General features: G+C 56.1%; 1 protein-coding gene across 1 annotated transcript; it reads right to left on the bottom strand.

Annotated features, from left to right (window-relative positions):
- Positions 1-7,999: 7,999 nt before the first annotated feature.
- On the bottom strand, positions 8,000-13,788 carry LSM7 (LSM7 homolog, U6 small nuclear RNA and mRNA degradation associated). Its single transcript, XM_081093128.1, has 4 exons — positions 13,720-13,788; positions 13,543-13,633; positions 10,554-10,625; positions 8,000-8,279 (listed from the first exon to the last, which is right to left on the bottom strand). Exons 1-4 carry the CDS (start codon positions 13,723-13,725, stop codon positions 8,137-8,139), a joined length of 312 nt encoding a protein of 103 aa, XP_080949254.1. The 5' UTR covers positions 13,726-13,788; the 3' UTR covers positions 8,000-8,136.
- Between the last annotated feature and the right edge of the window lie 53 nt (positions 13,789-13,841).

Raw genomic sequence — 13,841 nt, 5'->3', positions numbered from 1 at the left:
GCCTCCCGGGCCCGCCGTGCGCGCTCCCGCCGGCGCGTGCCCGCCACCAACCTCCCGGTGCGCGGCGCGGGGACGCGCGGGGCTGTGCACGCAGCCCGCTCGCTAGCTGTGGGTGCCCGGGCTGGAGGTGTCTGGGGGCCGTGGGCGCGCGGGGACATATGCGCGCAGGTGCCGGGACGTGCATCAGGCGTCATGGTGAGGCCTGGGGACCAAGACCAGAAATGAATGGGCCTCCGTGTGCTCCCTGCCTGTGTTGGGGCGCGTCTGAGGACCCCCGTGGCCATGGCGGGGCTGTGGTGCAGGGAACGCAGGCACCCTAAACTGTGCCCTTCTGGGACCTAAGCCCCTCTTGGATGCTCCCAGTCCAGGCCTTCACCACCTGGCACTTGGACACTTGCCCCAGCCTCTTGGAGACTCAGGACAGAGCTCCAGGCTCATTCCCCACGTGCTGCCCAGAGGACGCGTAACCCCAGCCTCTAGAACCAACTCTGGCTCCCTATTGCCCCCAGGATCTCATCTAAACTCTATCCTGTCTTCCTCCCTCCCTCCCCTCATTCAGCTCCCAGTGCAGCTCCTCTTTGCTCTTCCTCAAACATGCCGTCCCCTCTCCAGGCTCAGAGCCTTCGCACGTGCTGTTCCCTCGGCCTGGCTGCAATGCCTCCCCCCCCCCCCCCCCCCCCCCGCCGAGCTTTCTTGGCCATTTGGTAATAACTTGTGTTTGTCTGACTAATGGGGCTTTTCCACCACTGAGTCCTCACCAGGCCTGTGCAGTATGAGGGCGCTCAAGGATGTTTGCAAGAGAATGAGAGTCTTGCTTTTACACACAGTGTGGAGGCCCCCATGCTTGGGGCCCTCATGTCAGGAGGGGCCTGCCTTGCCTGGTGAAAGGTGTCCTGTGGGAGCAGACATCCTAGAATCATGGCACACTGGGGTGACGCGTCCCTATTCCTGACTCTCAGGCCGGGGTATTTGGCTCCCGTGTAGGAAGGACCTAGGGCAGAAATCGGACCAGGAGTGGGTGCCCTGACCCTCTAGGATGGGACCTGCCCAGCACTGGCCAGGAGTGAGTGCTGCCCTGGTCAGGGGTTCACACTGTGGAGTCGGCGGGGGAGCCAGGATGTGACTGAGGCAGGTGGCGGGCATCCCCCATCATGCTAATAACCCCAGTTATTAGCGATGGCCAAGCACTTCCTGTGTGCTGGTCTCCATTCTAAATCCTAGTAGAGGCCCTTCGCGCCTCACTGCCACCGATAAGTAAACAGGCTCAGAGATGCCATGTGACCCAAGGGAGAGGCTCAAGGCGGGCCTGGCTGCCCTGAGGGCTGGGGGCTTGTAACCTTGCACTGTTCCACCCCGAGCCTCCCTGACCACTGCGTCCTTCCAGCTGCTTCGATGGTGGCCTGGCATCAGCTCAGCCACCTGTGACTCAAGCAGGCTCTGTGCCCAGACTGTCTCACTGGCCCAAGGCCCAGGAACTGCGTCCCAGGAGGCACAAGCCAGGCCCCCCTCAGGCAGAGGTGGGTGGTTCCCTTCCTGGCCCCCTGGCCCCCAAAAGTGCAGAAAGGGGACCTGAGCACCCCTCCCTCATGCATCCCCACCCCCAAGACCAGCCCAAGTCCCTGCACAGAGAAGTCATCGCTGGGACAAGCTATGTGACCTGGGACAGTCACTTCTCTTCTCCGAGCTTCCCTCTCTTCCTCCTGATGCCTGCTTCTCGAGGAAAGCGTATTGAGCACCTCCTATGTGCCAGGAGGGAGAGATGCTGGGAGGGAACGGGGGACTTGCCACGGAAGGGGAGTGGAGTAGACAAACAAAATAATCATAAAGTGGGGAGGGAAACTCAGAGAGATACCCGGTGCCCAACTTAGGCTGGGGGTGAGGGGTGCTTCCCTAAAGAGGGGCTGCTGGAGGTGAGTCCTACAGGGTGAGGGGGGCGGGTAACCAACACAATGGCCTGGGTTCAAATCTTGGTTCTGCCACTTCCTGGCTGTGGGATTATGGGAGATTCTCCCCTAGCCTCAATTTCCACATCTGTAAATATGGGGACCAGAACAATACCCATGTTCCAGAGCTGTAAAAACTCCACTTTTTAAAAATATATATTTTATTGATTTTTTACAGAGCAGAAGGGAGAGGAATAGAGAGTTAGAAACATCGATGAGAGAGAAACATCGATCAGCTGCCTCCTGCACCCCCCCCCCCCCGGGGATGTGCCCGCAACCAAGGTACATGCCCTTGACCAGAATCGAACCTGGGACCCTTGAGTCTGCAGGCCGATGCTCTATCCACTGAGCCAAACCGGTTAGGGCAAAAACTCCACTTTTGATGACAGAGGGGGACACCAGGAGGGTGCTGGTGGCTCTGCCCAGCTTGTGGTCATTGCTCTGGATGCCTGGCTGAAGAGCAGGCTGAAGTCCATGCCTCAGGACTTGGCATGGCCGTTCCCACTGCCTGCACCACCCTTCCTCCAGACATCTGCCCAGATCCCCGCAGATTCCTTTCTGACTCACATCTCCTCCCCTTGCCTCCTTCAGTCCCATTTTTACCACCTCGCCGCTTCCCCCAGTTAAGATACTCTGTAATTTACTGATTTACCCTGTTTATCATGTGCCTTTTAAAAAATGTCTGTGGCTCCAATAGGCACACAATAGGCGTGCAATGAACATTGGTTGAATGAACCAGGGACCCAATGACATGGAGGGTGGTAGATTTTGCTCCCAGAGGTGGGGTTTTGGGGAGCCTGAGGAGGGAGTGCGGTACTTGTTTTCCTCGAAGGGTCTTCTGCTTCCTGAAACCACTGCTTATCTTCTCCTTTCTGTCCTTGGCCAGCATCTTCCTACAAAATGTCGCCAGTGTGAGCCCTCCGAGGGCAGGGACCACTCCTAACTTGTTCACTGCCGTGTCCCTGGAGCACACAGTAGGTGCTCAGCAAATGGCTAGAATGTGCACTTTGGCATTCAGAAGAAGAGGAGGTGAGCTCAACTCCTGGGTGTCCTCTCTGGGCTCAGCACCCCCAGAGGGATGCTGTCATGGGGAGCAAGGGGTAGCGTGGGAAGAGGGTGCAGCTAGGAGCCAGAGCCTCCCAGGCAGTGGGGCGGCAAGATTACCTGGTTGCCAAGGTTACAACCACCTGAGGTAGAGATGTTACCATGGAGATGGACCACCTGGGAGGAGAGAATGGCTCCAGATGGGGAAGCCACAGGAGGGGCTGGGGAGGGAGGGATGCAGCCACTTGCCCAGGGGTTTTCCCACGTCCCTGTGGGGAGGGGGTCCAGCAGCGGCCATGGGCTCTCCCCACCCTGCATCTCCGTGCCTGGGAAAGCCAGCAGGAGCCCTGCTGTGGTCATAATTATTTCTAAAATTAAGAGCACTCCTCCTCTGGTCCTCGTTCTCCAGAGAAATGTGTAGGATGGGCTGTTTCAGCCGGTGGAGGCAGGCTCTGGGGGCAGGTGGCCTGAGATCCTCAAATATGGCCCCGGACAAGTGGTGTCCCCTCTGTCACTGGGAGTGGAGCCATCCGGTGCTCAGTGGCAAAAGTGCATACAGAGCAGTTGAGGCTTTGGGCTCCAGATCCAGACCCTGGGTTGTGCTGGGTCCCTGCTGTGTGTGACCCAAAGTGTGTGACCCAGAGCATCCCGTCTGTAACATGGAAATAACACCAATCCCTCTGGCTTGCACAGCACACCAGGACGGTTGTTTTCTGCCTCCGGCTCTTCATTCCTGGGTGATTTCTGACCCCTGCTGGCTCTGGTCAGCATGGCATGGCCCTGATGGATGGGCGGGAGCTGGCAGGGTGGGTCAAGGAACCCCAGATTGCTGACCTGGGTCCTGAATAGAGGTAGAAAGCTTGACAAGACAGGAGGGCCCTCATTCCGTAGCCAGAATTTATTGGGCACCAGAGACCTCCTACCCTCTAGCTCCTAGTCTTCTCCTTTTTTAAAAAAAAAATATGTATTTTTATTGATTTTAGAGAGGAAGGGAAGGGAGAGAGATAGAAACATCAGTGATCAGATGCAGGCCCCACACTGGGGATCAAGCCCACAACCCAGGCATGTGCCCTGACTGGGAATCGAACCGTGACCTCCTGGCCACGCCAGCCGGGCGCTCCTAGTTTAATGGTTCTGCAGACAGTGGGGGCTCTGCGTGGGCTTGGAGTTGGGGAGGGATATGTCGAGAGCAGCGGGGAGCAGGAGGGCCATCTGGGGTGTCGCACTGTCTCAGCCTGGGCTGACCCTGAGCTCAAACCAACATCCCTGGGGATCCAAGATCCACATGCGTTTGCAAAACTTCCCATTCACAGAACCCTCTTCCTTTTACATCCATGTCCTTGTCTGAGTCCACGCAGAGCTGGATTGCTCTGGTTTCACTCACCAGGAACCAGGGATGCAGAAACAGACAGCGGCATGCCCAGATGCTGCGGGGGGTTGGGGGGAGCCTTCTGGGCTCTGTGGCACAGGGTCGCAGGATACAGGCCTTGTCCAGTCCTTCCGGGGGAGTTGCAGTGAGGTCTCCTCTTGGCTTTTGGTGGCAGGAATGGACCTGCAGTGTGAGAGCGAGGGTACCTGCTCCCTCCCAGCCCCTGACTGGAGCCAGGGTGGTGGGCAAGGGATCCCTTCCCTTCTCTGTCTGCCCCCTGCCCCATGAGATCTCCCACCCATTCAGCTGGGGCTTCGTTTCTGCACCCATGAGACAGTCAGCTTTGGCGGCTTTGGAGTATAGGAGGTGGGGGGCGGAAGGTGCAGGAGGCTGTGTGACCCTTAAAAAGTTGCTGAGCCTCTCTGGGCCTCAGTGCCATCATCTGTGAACAGGGATAATGGGGGGTGTGGGGGAGGGCTAAGCGAGCCAGAAGGGGTGTTACCCCTCCTTTACAAAAGCTGTTTTGGAGACAAGGCAGCTGTGAGGCGGGGCTGACCATCACCAATGTCAAACTCCTATCCACCTTTCAGAGACCCCAGAATCTGTAATGGGGGTGGGGTCATGGGGCTCTCTGGCTGGTCTGAGCTCAAGCTGGGGTCTGCCCCTTTCTGGCCAGGTGCTGGGGGCTCTGGTGATGTCTCCCAGAGCGGGGCCTTGGTAGACAGCACGTGAGGCCTCTCAGCCAGCACCCAGAAGCTGTGGGCCGTGGTGACCCTCTGCATGTGCAGCAGGGCTGGCCTCTGGTCTGGTGGCTGGAGCCCCTGCCCAGCGTCCTGAGGCCTGCAAGGACTGCGGGCGGGAACTAGAAGGACGGGATCCAGGCAGGAGCCGGATGGCACTATGGGCTGGCTGCTGGCTGTGCGGGCTGGGGATTTACGCTGCGTCCAGGAGGGCAGCGAGTGGGGATCCAGTTTCGATGGCCGGGTGGCCGTGTCTTCATTTCTCTCCCCCCACGCCACCCTCATCTCTGTAAATCTGCCTCTGTGTCTCCCCGTGTGCTTCTGGCCTTCTCGTCCTCTGACTCCTTATAAAATATTAAACTTTTCATATAATATTAAATGTAAAATATGAACGGTTCCACCTCTCCTTGTGAAATATTAAAATGAGAATAGGCTAACAGGCTCCTTTGATCACTATCTTCAATCCCAGGTCCTTCCAGATCTTTCTCTATACATTTAAAAGCATAGAAACATAAGATATTTTAAAAATTTATTATTTTAATTGGATGGCATTGTACCGTATGTATCGTGATGAACTTGTGTTTCCCTGTGCAATCTGCCACGGCCTCCGTGAGCACGTCTTAGTGACCTGTCACTGTGTAACAAACTCGGTGGCGTAAAACAGTTTATTATTTCTCACGATTCTGTAGTTTGGCTGCAAAGTCCCTCCTGGGTTAACGCGGGAGGCCCCAGACGCGTGCAGGGTTCCCCAGAAATCCTGAAGCCCTCATAGTGCACAGGCAGGTGGCGCTGGCTGTCGGCGGGCCGCCTCAGTGCCCCTCCACAGGCTGCCCGGGCTCCAGGAAGCTGGCCCAGAGGACACAGGCGGAAGCCACAAGGCCCCTTTGCAAACTAGTCTCTGAGTGCCCACACTGTCATTTCTGCCTTATTCTCACCAGCAAATCAAGCCCCCAGAATCCAAAGGTTGGAGAGACAGACCCCCTCCCTTGCTGGGAAGAGCGGCGGACGATTTGTGCTTGTATTTAAGCACCCTGCACAGAGAGCTCAATGTCGTTGTAAAACGTTGCTTTGCAGTTGTTGCAGGAACCTGAGTTTGTACAGCAGATCCCCCAGGGACGGGCAGCTAGGTTATTTCCAATCTTTTACAAATTAGGTCAAAGCGACTCTCTAGGGCGGATATGGTTCAATAGCAGGATCTCATCTTACCCCCCTTTCTGGGGAGTTCTGCCTGAGCCCCCCAAAAGTCAGGTCTTCTCCCCCCCTCTTCCCCCCAGCATTTTGCTCTCATTTTCAGACTTCAACACAAAGCTTTGTGCTCTTAACCCCGCACACAACTGCAGCCTGGTGCCTACCCACAGAGTGGATATGCAATGCTTTTGCTTGAACTTAAGAGAGAAAGAACTAGACCTCAGAAAGGTTGGGACACTTCCTCTAAGCCACACAGCAAATCGTGGGAGGAGATCTGAGCCCGGACTCGGTGGCTACTGAGGGCAGCTTTTGCCCTCATCAGTTTGCTGGGAGGCGAGGGGGTCAGTGGAGAGTGGTCTGGAGCCTGGGGCTGCTTTGAGGGGCACAACTGTGGGGCAGCGGGTGCCAGACACAAGCCCGCTTCCTCTATGACAGAAGCTCAGGGCTGGAAAACCAGGTGTCCATCTGTCCTGGCCCCTGCTGCGCAGAGGCTCTAATGAGGTCTAATTAGCCTGCGAACTTGCCACTCTCCACCCCATCACACCCCGGGGTTGAGCTTCTGAGCCCTCTGACCCTAAGCTCTCAGGTCTGTCTCGGCCTGTCTTGGCCTTGGACAGGGCAGGCTGGGTGTGCAGAATGAACAGACCAGAGGCCTGGGCTCCGTCTCTCCATGGTGTGGCCTCCCTGTCCAATTGTCAAATGAATAGAGGGAATCTTCCCGACATCGAGGCAGAGGTTTGGATGTTGGCATGCTGGGCGTGCCCAGGTTCTAGGTCACAGCCTTCCCTGGGGGTGCAACCCACCCACAGCTAGGCTAGCACCGCCAGTGCCCAGCGATTGGAGGCTGTGGCTCTGGAATGAGGCCTCTAATGAGGGACTGGAGGAGGTGGGCAGGGCCAGATGGCAGGAAGGATGAGCATGTGTGCGAGCTGGCCCCTGGGCCCCTAATTCCCAGCAGCTGGGTCTGGCCACAGCAGAGCCCAGATCCCAAGATTAGGAGGGAGCCGGCAGTTTGTTTATCTGGTGGCTGTGTGAGCCCAGCTATTAGTGAGTGGGTTGCCAGCCTGCAATTCCCAGCCTCAGCCCTGCTGTCACTCAGGCATAGTACCGGGGGGGACAGTCTTAACAAGGACAGTTTATGAAACAGGAGCCAGGAGAAGCCCTGGGGCACTGAGGGGGCATTCATGAGCATGACCACTGAGGGGACCAGCCGAGGAGAGGGTTGGGGTGGAGTCCTGGGCTGAGAGGAGCAGGGGGAAGGCCCTGGGTGGGCTGGGGCTGGACTGAGGGGAGGTGCGAAGAGGGTCAGGAGAGCTTGGAGGCCTACACTCCATCTGCATTGTTCTTTGTGAGAATGAAGCTGTAAGCAGGGACGTGAATGGAAGACCCTGGTTTGGGGGACACCGAGGATAGCATATGGAGGCACTGAAGGGACAAAGCTGAGGAGCAGAGACAGCTGCTGGGGTCTGCCTGCTGCGAAGGCTGGTGGCTGGTACACCCCCTGGAACCACAGGCCGGCCTGGGATGTCTGCACCGGGCTCCAGCCTCACAAGTCCCTGTCCCCCGCCTGGACGGTGCGTGCTCAGTCATCTTGGAATCCCCAGTCCCCATCACTGACCACGGCTGGCGCTTGGCTGAGCTCAGCTGAACTGATCCCTGTGACCAAGCTTTGCTAGAACATCAAGGCTGAAAGCAAGATTCTGGGCTCCTGGAAATGAGAGATTTGCAATTTTATTAAGAAAACAAAAAATAACCTATACAAAAAGGAAAGTTCCATCTCTGCGGGCAGCATTTAAGGCAGGAGGGAGAGCTCCAAGTCTGACGGCATCCGTGTCTGTGCCCTCCCCGCCTGCTAGGCCTCCTGCTGCTGGATGAAGGGGTTGGGAATGGCCTCCATGCCATCCTGCGGGCAGATGAGCACCACTGAGGTGCCCCTGCACACCACCAGGCCCAGCTGGCGGGTGTCCTCTGTAAGCTTGTATTGGTCATCAGGGTCTGCGGAGGAAGAGAGGCAGGAGTAAGAACTTGAGACCATGCCTGGGGCAGGATGGGGTCTTTGATTCAGGATGGGGTCTTTGATTTAGGAAGATCTGAATCAAAGGGTCCTCTGATCGCTTCCCCCATCCCTCCTTCCAGGACTCTGGAGGGGACATGCTGGCCAGGGGAGCAAGCCAAATGCCTCCCAAAGCCAGACATGCAGCCCTTCTCCCTGCAGTGGCCCATGGACGAGAAGAGTTCTGGAAACCACCATCTGAGGCCTGCCCTCATTCTGCAAATGAGTACACGGAGGCCCAGGGGACCGCAGGGATGCTGGGTAGCGAAGCTAATTGGGGGCACCGGCACCTGAGCCAGCGGAGACCCTGGGGCTGTGTAATCAGACAGGCAGCTGGAACACAGATTTGTGAAAGCCGTGCGGGGCCACTGTTCACCCGTGTCCAAGGTGTGTAACAGCAGAGTGAGAGGGACCCCATGGAAGTGACAGTAAGTTCCAGGGGAGCTCTTCTGAGGTCACAGCGACTGAAAGTCCCCATTACTATTACTGAAGGATGTGGGGGAGGGGAACCAGGCGGCCCAGTGAAATCAGAGACCCCATCTGAGAGGCAGCCGTCCACCCTCAGACCCTGCAGGGACAACAGCTGTGTGAGCCTGACCTTCCCTACGCTATGCATTCGGGCCTCCCTGAGGGGCTGTCCTGGACTGAGGAGGGGACACAGACTTGCTCAGCAAGTGAGGCAGCACGCTGGTAGGAGAGGCTCTGTAGAAGGCGCAGCAGCCACACCCCCCAGGGCCAACCGGCCCTAAGCGCTTTGCATGCTTGAGCTGGCCTGGTTTCCCCACTGGCCCCAGGTGGTGGGCCTGTCTTATAGACAAGGTATTCATCCATCCAGGGTGGCAGGGCTGGGACTCTGGGTGGACCCAGGCAGGCAGAGAAAAAATGAGGGCACAGCAAGAGGCCTCCTGGAGTTTACCAACTGAGCTGACCATGTTTCTGCTCGGTGGCCCAGTGACAATCTTGTGTGGCTTTGATAACTTTTCACCAGAGCAACTCGTGTCTCAGGCATTAATGGTCCCGTGAGGAGCAAGACCCTCCCTCCTTACCTCCCTCCTAGGTGCTGGCATCCCCTTAATGCCTGGATCAGGCTGAGCTGAAGAACTTGTTGGCTGTCCTGGCAGGTATGCTCAGGGGTCAGAGCACTGGTCCATGCACTGAAAGGTTGTGGGTTCAGTTCCCAGTCAAGGGCATGTACCTGGGTTGTAGGTTTGAATCCAGGCCCCAGTTGGGGAGCATGCCGGAGGCAACCAATCGATGTGTCTCTCACATCCACGTTTCTCTCTCTTCTCTTGTCCTCCCATCTACTCTCTAAAAATCAATGGAAGCATGTCCTTGGGTGAAAATTAACAAAAAATCAAAAAGAACTCGTTGGCTAATGGGTGAGGGATGGCCTGACCGCTGTGTGCTGCTGCAGGTGGAGGGTCTTGAGATTTAGGGGTACAGGGACTGGGGGCATGGTATAAGGGGACCCTTGTCAGCTGCAGGAGTAACACAGGGGAATGGCAGGAGACAGTGGGCTGACCAAGCCCTAGAGTAGGTTGGCATTTCTTTTTTCTTATTTGTTGATTTGAAAGAAACACATCAATTTGTTGTTCCACTTAGTTATGCATTCATTAGTTGGTTCTTGTATGTGCCCTGAGTGGGGATTGAACCTGCAACCTTGGTGTATCGGGACGATGTTCTAACCAACTGAGCTACCCAGCCAGGGCCAGTTGGCATCTTTCTAACCAAGCCAGGCAGCAAGTGTCTCAGGATCAGTAATGATGGATTAGCAAAATACCCCCAACATCCCTGAAGTCTCTGAGAGGACGGTGTAGTGAGCTTGTCTGGAATGCTGGGACAGTGACAGAGTAAAGATATATGGCAGCTGTCTGGTCTACAAGGACCACATTTACCATTCAGACAGCAGGTCTGGAGCAGTAAGGAAGGCCCTGCAGCCCTAGCCGGCTTGGCTCAGTGGATAGAGCGTCGGCCTGCGGACTGAAGGGTCACAGGTTCGATTCCGGCCAAGGGCACATGCCTGGGTTGCGGGCTCAATCCCCAGTGGGGGTGTGCAGGAGGCAGCTGATCAACGATTCTCTCTCACCATTGATGTTTCTATCTCTCTCTCCTTCTCCCTTCCTCTCTGAAACCAATAAAGAAATTAAAAAAAAAAAAAAAAAAAAGGAAGTCCCCGCAAGTCCTGGAGGCCTCCAAGTCCTGCTGGCTGCACTCACCTCTCATGTATTCGATGGTGCCATCAAGCACAAGGTTGAGGAGTGGGTCAAACCCTTTCAGGATTCCACTGGCTTGTAGGAATCACCAAGAAGAGAAGAGAAATGGAAAGGTTGTAAGATCAACAGTGGTTCAGGAGGCAGGTACCAAATGTCACTAAATTGCATACCTTAAAATGGTTAATTTTTTTTTTAAATATATTTTATTGATTTCTTACAGAGAGGAAGGGAGAGGGATAGAGCGTTAGAAATATCGATGAGAGAGAAACATCGATCAGCTGCCTCTTGCACACTCCCTACTGGGTATGTGCCTGCAACCAAGGTACATGCCCTTGACGGGAATCGAACCTGGGACCCTTGAGTCCGCAGGCCGACGCTCTATCCATTGAGCCAAACCAGTTAGGGCAAATGGTTAATTTTGTGATGTGAATTTTACCTCTCAGTGGTTAGAGTTTCGGCCTGGTCAAGGGCACCTACCTAGATTGCAGGTTCAAACTCTGGCCCAGGATGGGGCTCAAGTGGGAGGCAAACAATTGATGTGTCTCTAACACATTGATATTTCTCTCTCTCCCTTACCCCCTCCCCCTGTCCCTTCCATTCTCTCTAAAAATCAGTGGAAAAAATATCCTCACTCCTCAGGTGAGGATTAAAAAAAACTGAACAACAAAAAACCCCAAGCATCATAGGTTATGGTTCCTTGACCAAGTGACGTATCTTTGCACCTGAGAGCGGGGTGAGCCCCCAGTGCCCGACAGGCCGTCCATGCTTCCTGCCCATTGCTGCCTCTCCCAACTGTTCTCTCTGGCCTGCAGACCTTCACACTCATTTGTGCTTCTGCTTGTGATGCTCCAACTCCCACCCCTCTTTTCCAACTCTTCTCTTCGCCCGATGCAGGAAGATACCCAACTATGCCAGCACTCTGTGTGCCCATTTCCCCTGAAAGGCAGGGACTAGGCACTGTACTGCCTTCTCCTCACTAGACTCCAGTGGCAGATGCAAAGTTAAAAACCATGTTTACACATAAAGCTGCAAACTGTGACAGGTACTACCAGGAAATTATAACAAAGAGGCCTCAGGGAAGGTGGAGGGTCAGGGAAGGTTTCCCAGAGCCAAAACCTTGAGTTGAGAGCAGGAAAATGACTCTGGCAGTTAACCTGGTAACAGCACTCCAGGCAGAGAAAACATGTACCTTTATAGCCCAGTGGCAGATGAGAGCCCCATTAGTTACTCAGAGGCACCAAAGGTTTGTATTTACCCTGGACAAGGGGGAGCCCCAGAGGGCTGAATAGCAAACAAGAATTGATGTTTTTAGCAGGTCCCTTTGGCCCACATGTGGAGACTGACTGTTGGACTCTGGCCTCAAAGGGGCAATTCTGCCCCCCAGGGGACAGTGGGCGATGTCCGAGACATTTTGGTTGTCAAAACTAAGGGATGCTGCCAACATGCCGGCCTGCATGGCTCAGTGGTGGAGTGTCGACTTATGAACCAGGAGGTAAAGGCTCAATTCCCTGATGGGGCACATACCCGGGTTGCAGGCTTGATCCCCAGTGGGGGGGGGGGGGGGGTGTGCGGGAGGCAGCCAATCAATGATTCTCTCTAATCACTGATGTTTTTATCTCTCTCTCCCTCTCCCTTTCCCTCTGAAATCATTAAAAATACTAGAGGCCCACAGGCCAGGCTGAGGGACCCCACCGGTGCACGAATCTGTGCACCAGGCCTCTAGTATGCATAAAAGATCTTTGGTTAATCTCTTCTTGTCCTCTCCCCTTCCCCCTCCCCCCTGAGATTCATCAGTCTGTTCCATGTTTCCATGCCTGTGCATTGAGCATCTGCCCCCTGGTGGTCAGTGCGCATCATAGCTACAGGGTCAAACGGTTGCTTAGGCTGTTATATATACTAGGTATAGACCAGAGGCCCAGTGCATGGATTCTTGCACCAGTGGGGTCCCTCAGCCTGGCCTGTGCCCTCTTGCAATTGCGGACCCCTCTGGGGATGTCAAACTGCAGGTTCCAGCCCAATCCTGGCAGGGGCTGAAATTGGCAGTCCAACATCCCTGAGGGATGTAGCAGTATGCGAAGCAGGTGGCCGGGGAGGAGCCCAAGCTGGGGCCCGGCACTGCACTGCTCCGGCTCATCCAGGCCTTGCTATGTCTGTCGCGGCGGCCGCTCAGTAGTGCTGCCGCTGCTGCAGCTGTGCTCACCAGCCCAGCGATGAGCCAGGCTTCTGGCTGAGCAGCGCTCCTGCTGTGGGAACGCACTGACCACCAGGGGTCAGCTCCTGCGTCGAGAGTCTGCCCCCTGGTGGTCAGTGTGCATCATAGCTACCAGTAGACTGGTCCAGGTCGATGGAATGGTTGACTGGTAGTATAGGCTTTTATATACATCCTAGTAGCTCTCCTCCTCCTGCCCCGCCCTCCTGTAGCTCCCCCACCCCCACATGGCTTGCTGCCCCACCCTCCTGCTAATCCATGATCAGTCCTTACCCAGTTAGTCATTATGCTTCACAGCTTAATGACCATTGCATATTACATCTTTATTATATAGGACTATATAGGATATAGATAGATATTTAAAGCAAACAAAAAGCCTAAGGGATGCTCCTAGCATCCAGTGGGTGGAGGCCAGGAATGGCGCTCAACAACCCACGTGTCCAGGACGGCCTCCACAACCGAGAACATTTGGGCCCAAAGTTAACAGTGCGGCTCTTTAGGAACTCCGCGAAGGGGCAGCAGTGAGGAGCGGCGGCGGCAGACCCACACAGGAGGCCAGTCTGGCATCCCGGCCCCAGGTGGACCACTGGGGTCCCCTTTCCCGGCCTCAGCCTCCCCGCTGCAAAGGGGCACGGCAGCACCGGCCCCGGCGCCTCTAGGAAGCTTGCACGAGTTATCCGCGCAAAGCGCCTAAGCGGTGCCGGGTATCAGCTGTCACTCTTGCCCCCCATTACTTCTCTTACTTTTCGTAAATCATTAGGGGGTGCAGAGCGGGTGCCTCACCTTCGCGGCCTCCCTGAAACTTCACCCGGATCGTCTTGTCGATGTACTTGGACAGGTCCAAGATGCTCTCCTTCTTCTTCTTCTCTTTGTCCTGCGGGGGAAGCAGAGCGCGTGAGGCGGGCAGCGCGGCCAGCCCCTTGGCCCCCGCCGGCCCGCGCCGGCCCCCGCCGCGCTCACCGCCATCTCGCTGCGCCGCGCCGCTCAGCCGAGGCCCCGCCTCCGCGCCCTTTGACCCCGCTCCGCCACGCCAACGCGCCCCATGCAGTGCGCTTGCGCGGCGCGGCGCGCCGGGGGCGTTG

The sequence above is a fragment of the Myotis nattereri genome, assembly GCF_964212035.1.
Source record: "Myotis nattereri genome assembly, chromosome: 5".
NCBI lineage: Eukaryota > Metazoa > Chordata > Mammalia > Chiroptera > Vespertilionidae > Myotis > Myotis nattereri.
The sequence above is the reverse complement of the archived record's forward strand: the minus strand, read 5'-3'. Positions and strand labels throughout refer to the sequence as shown.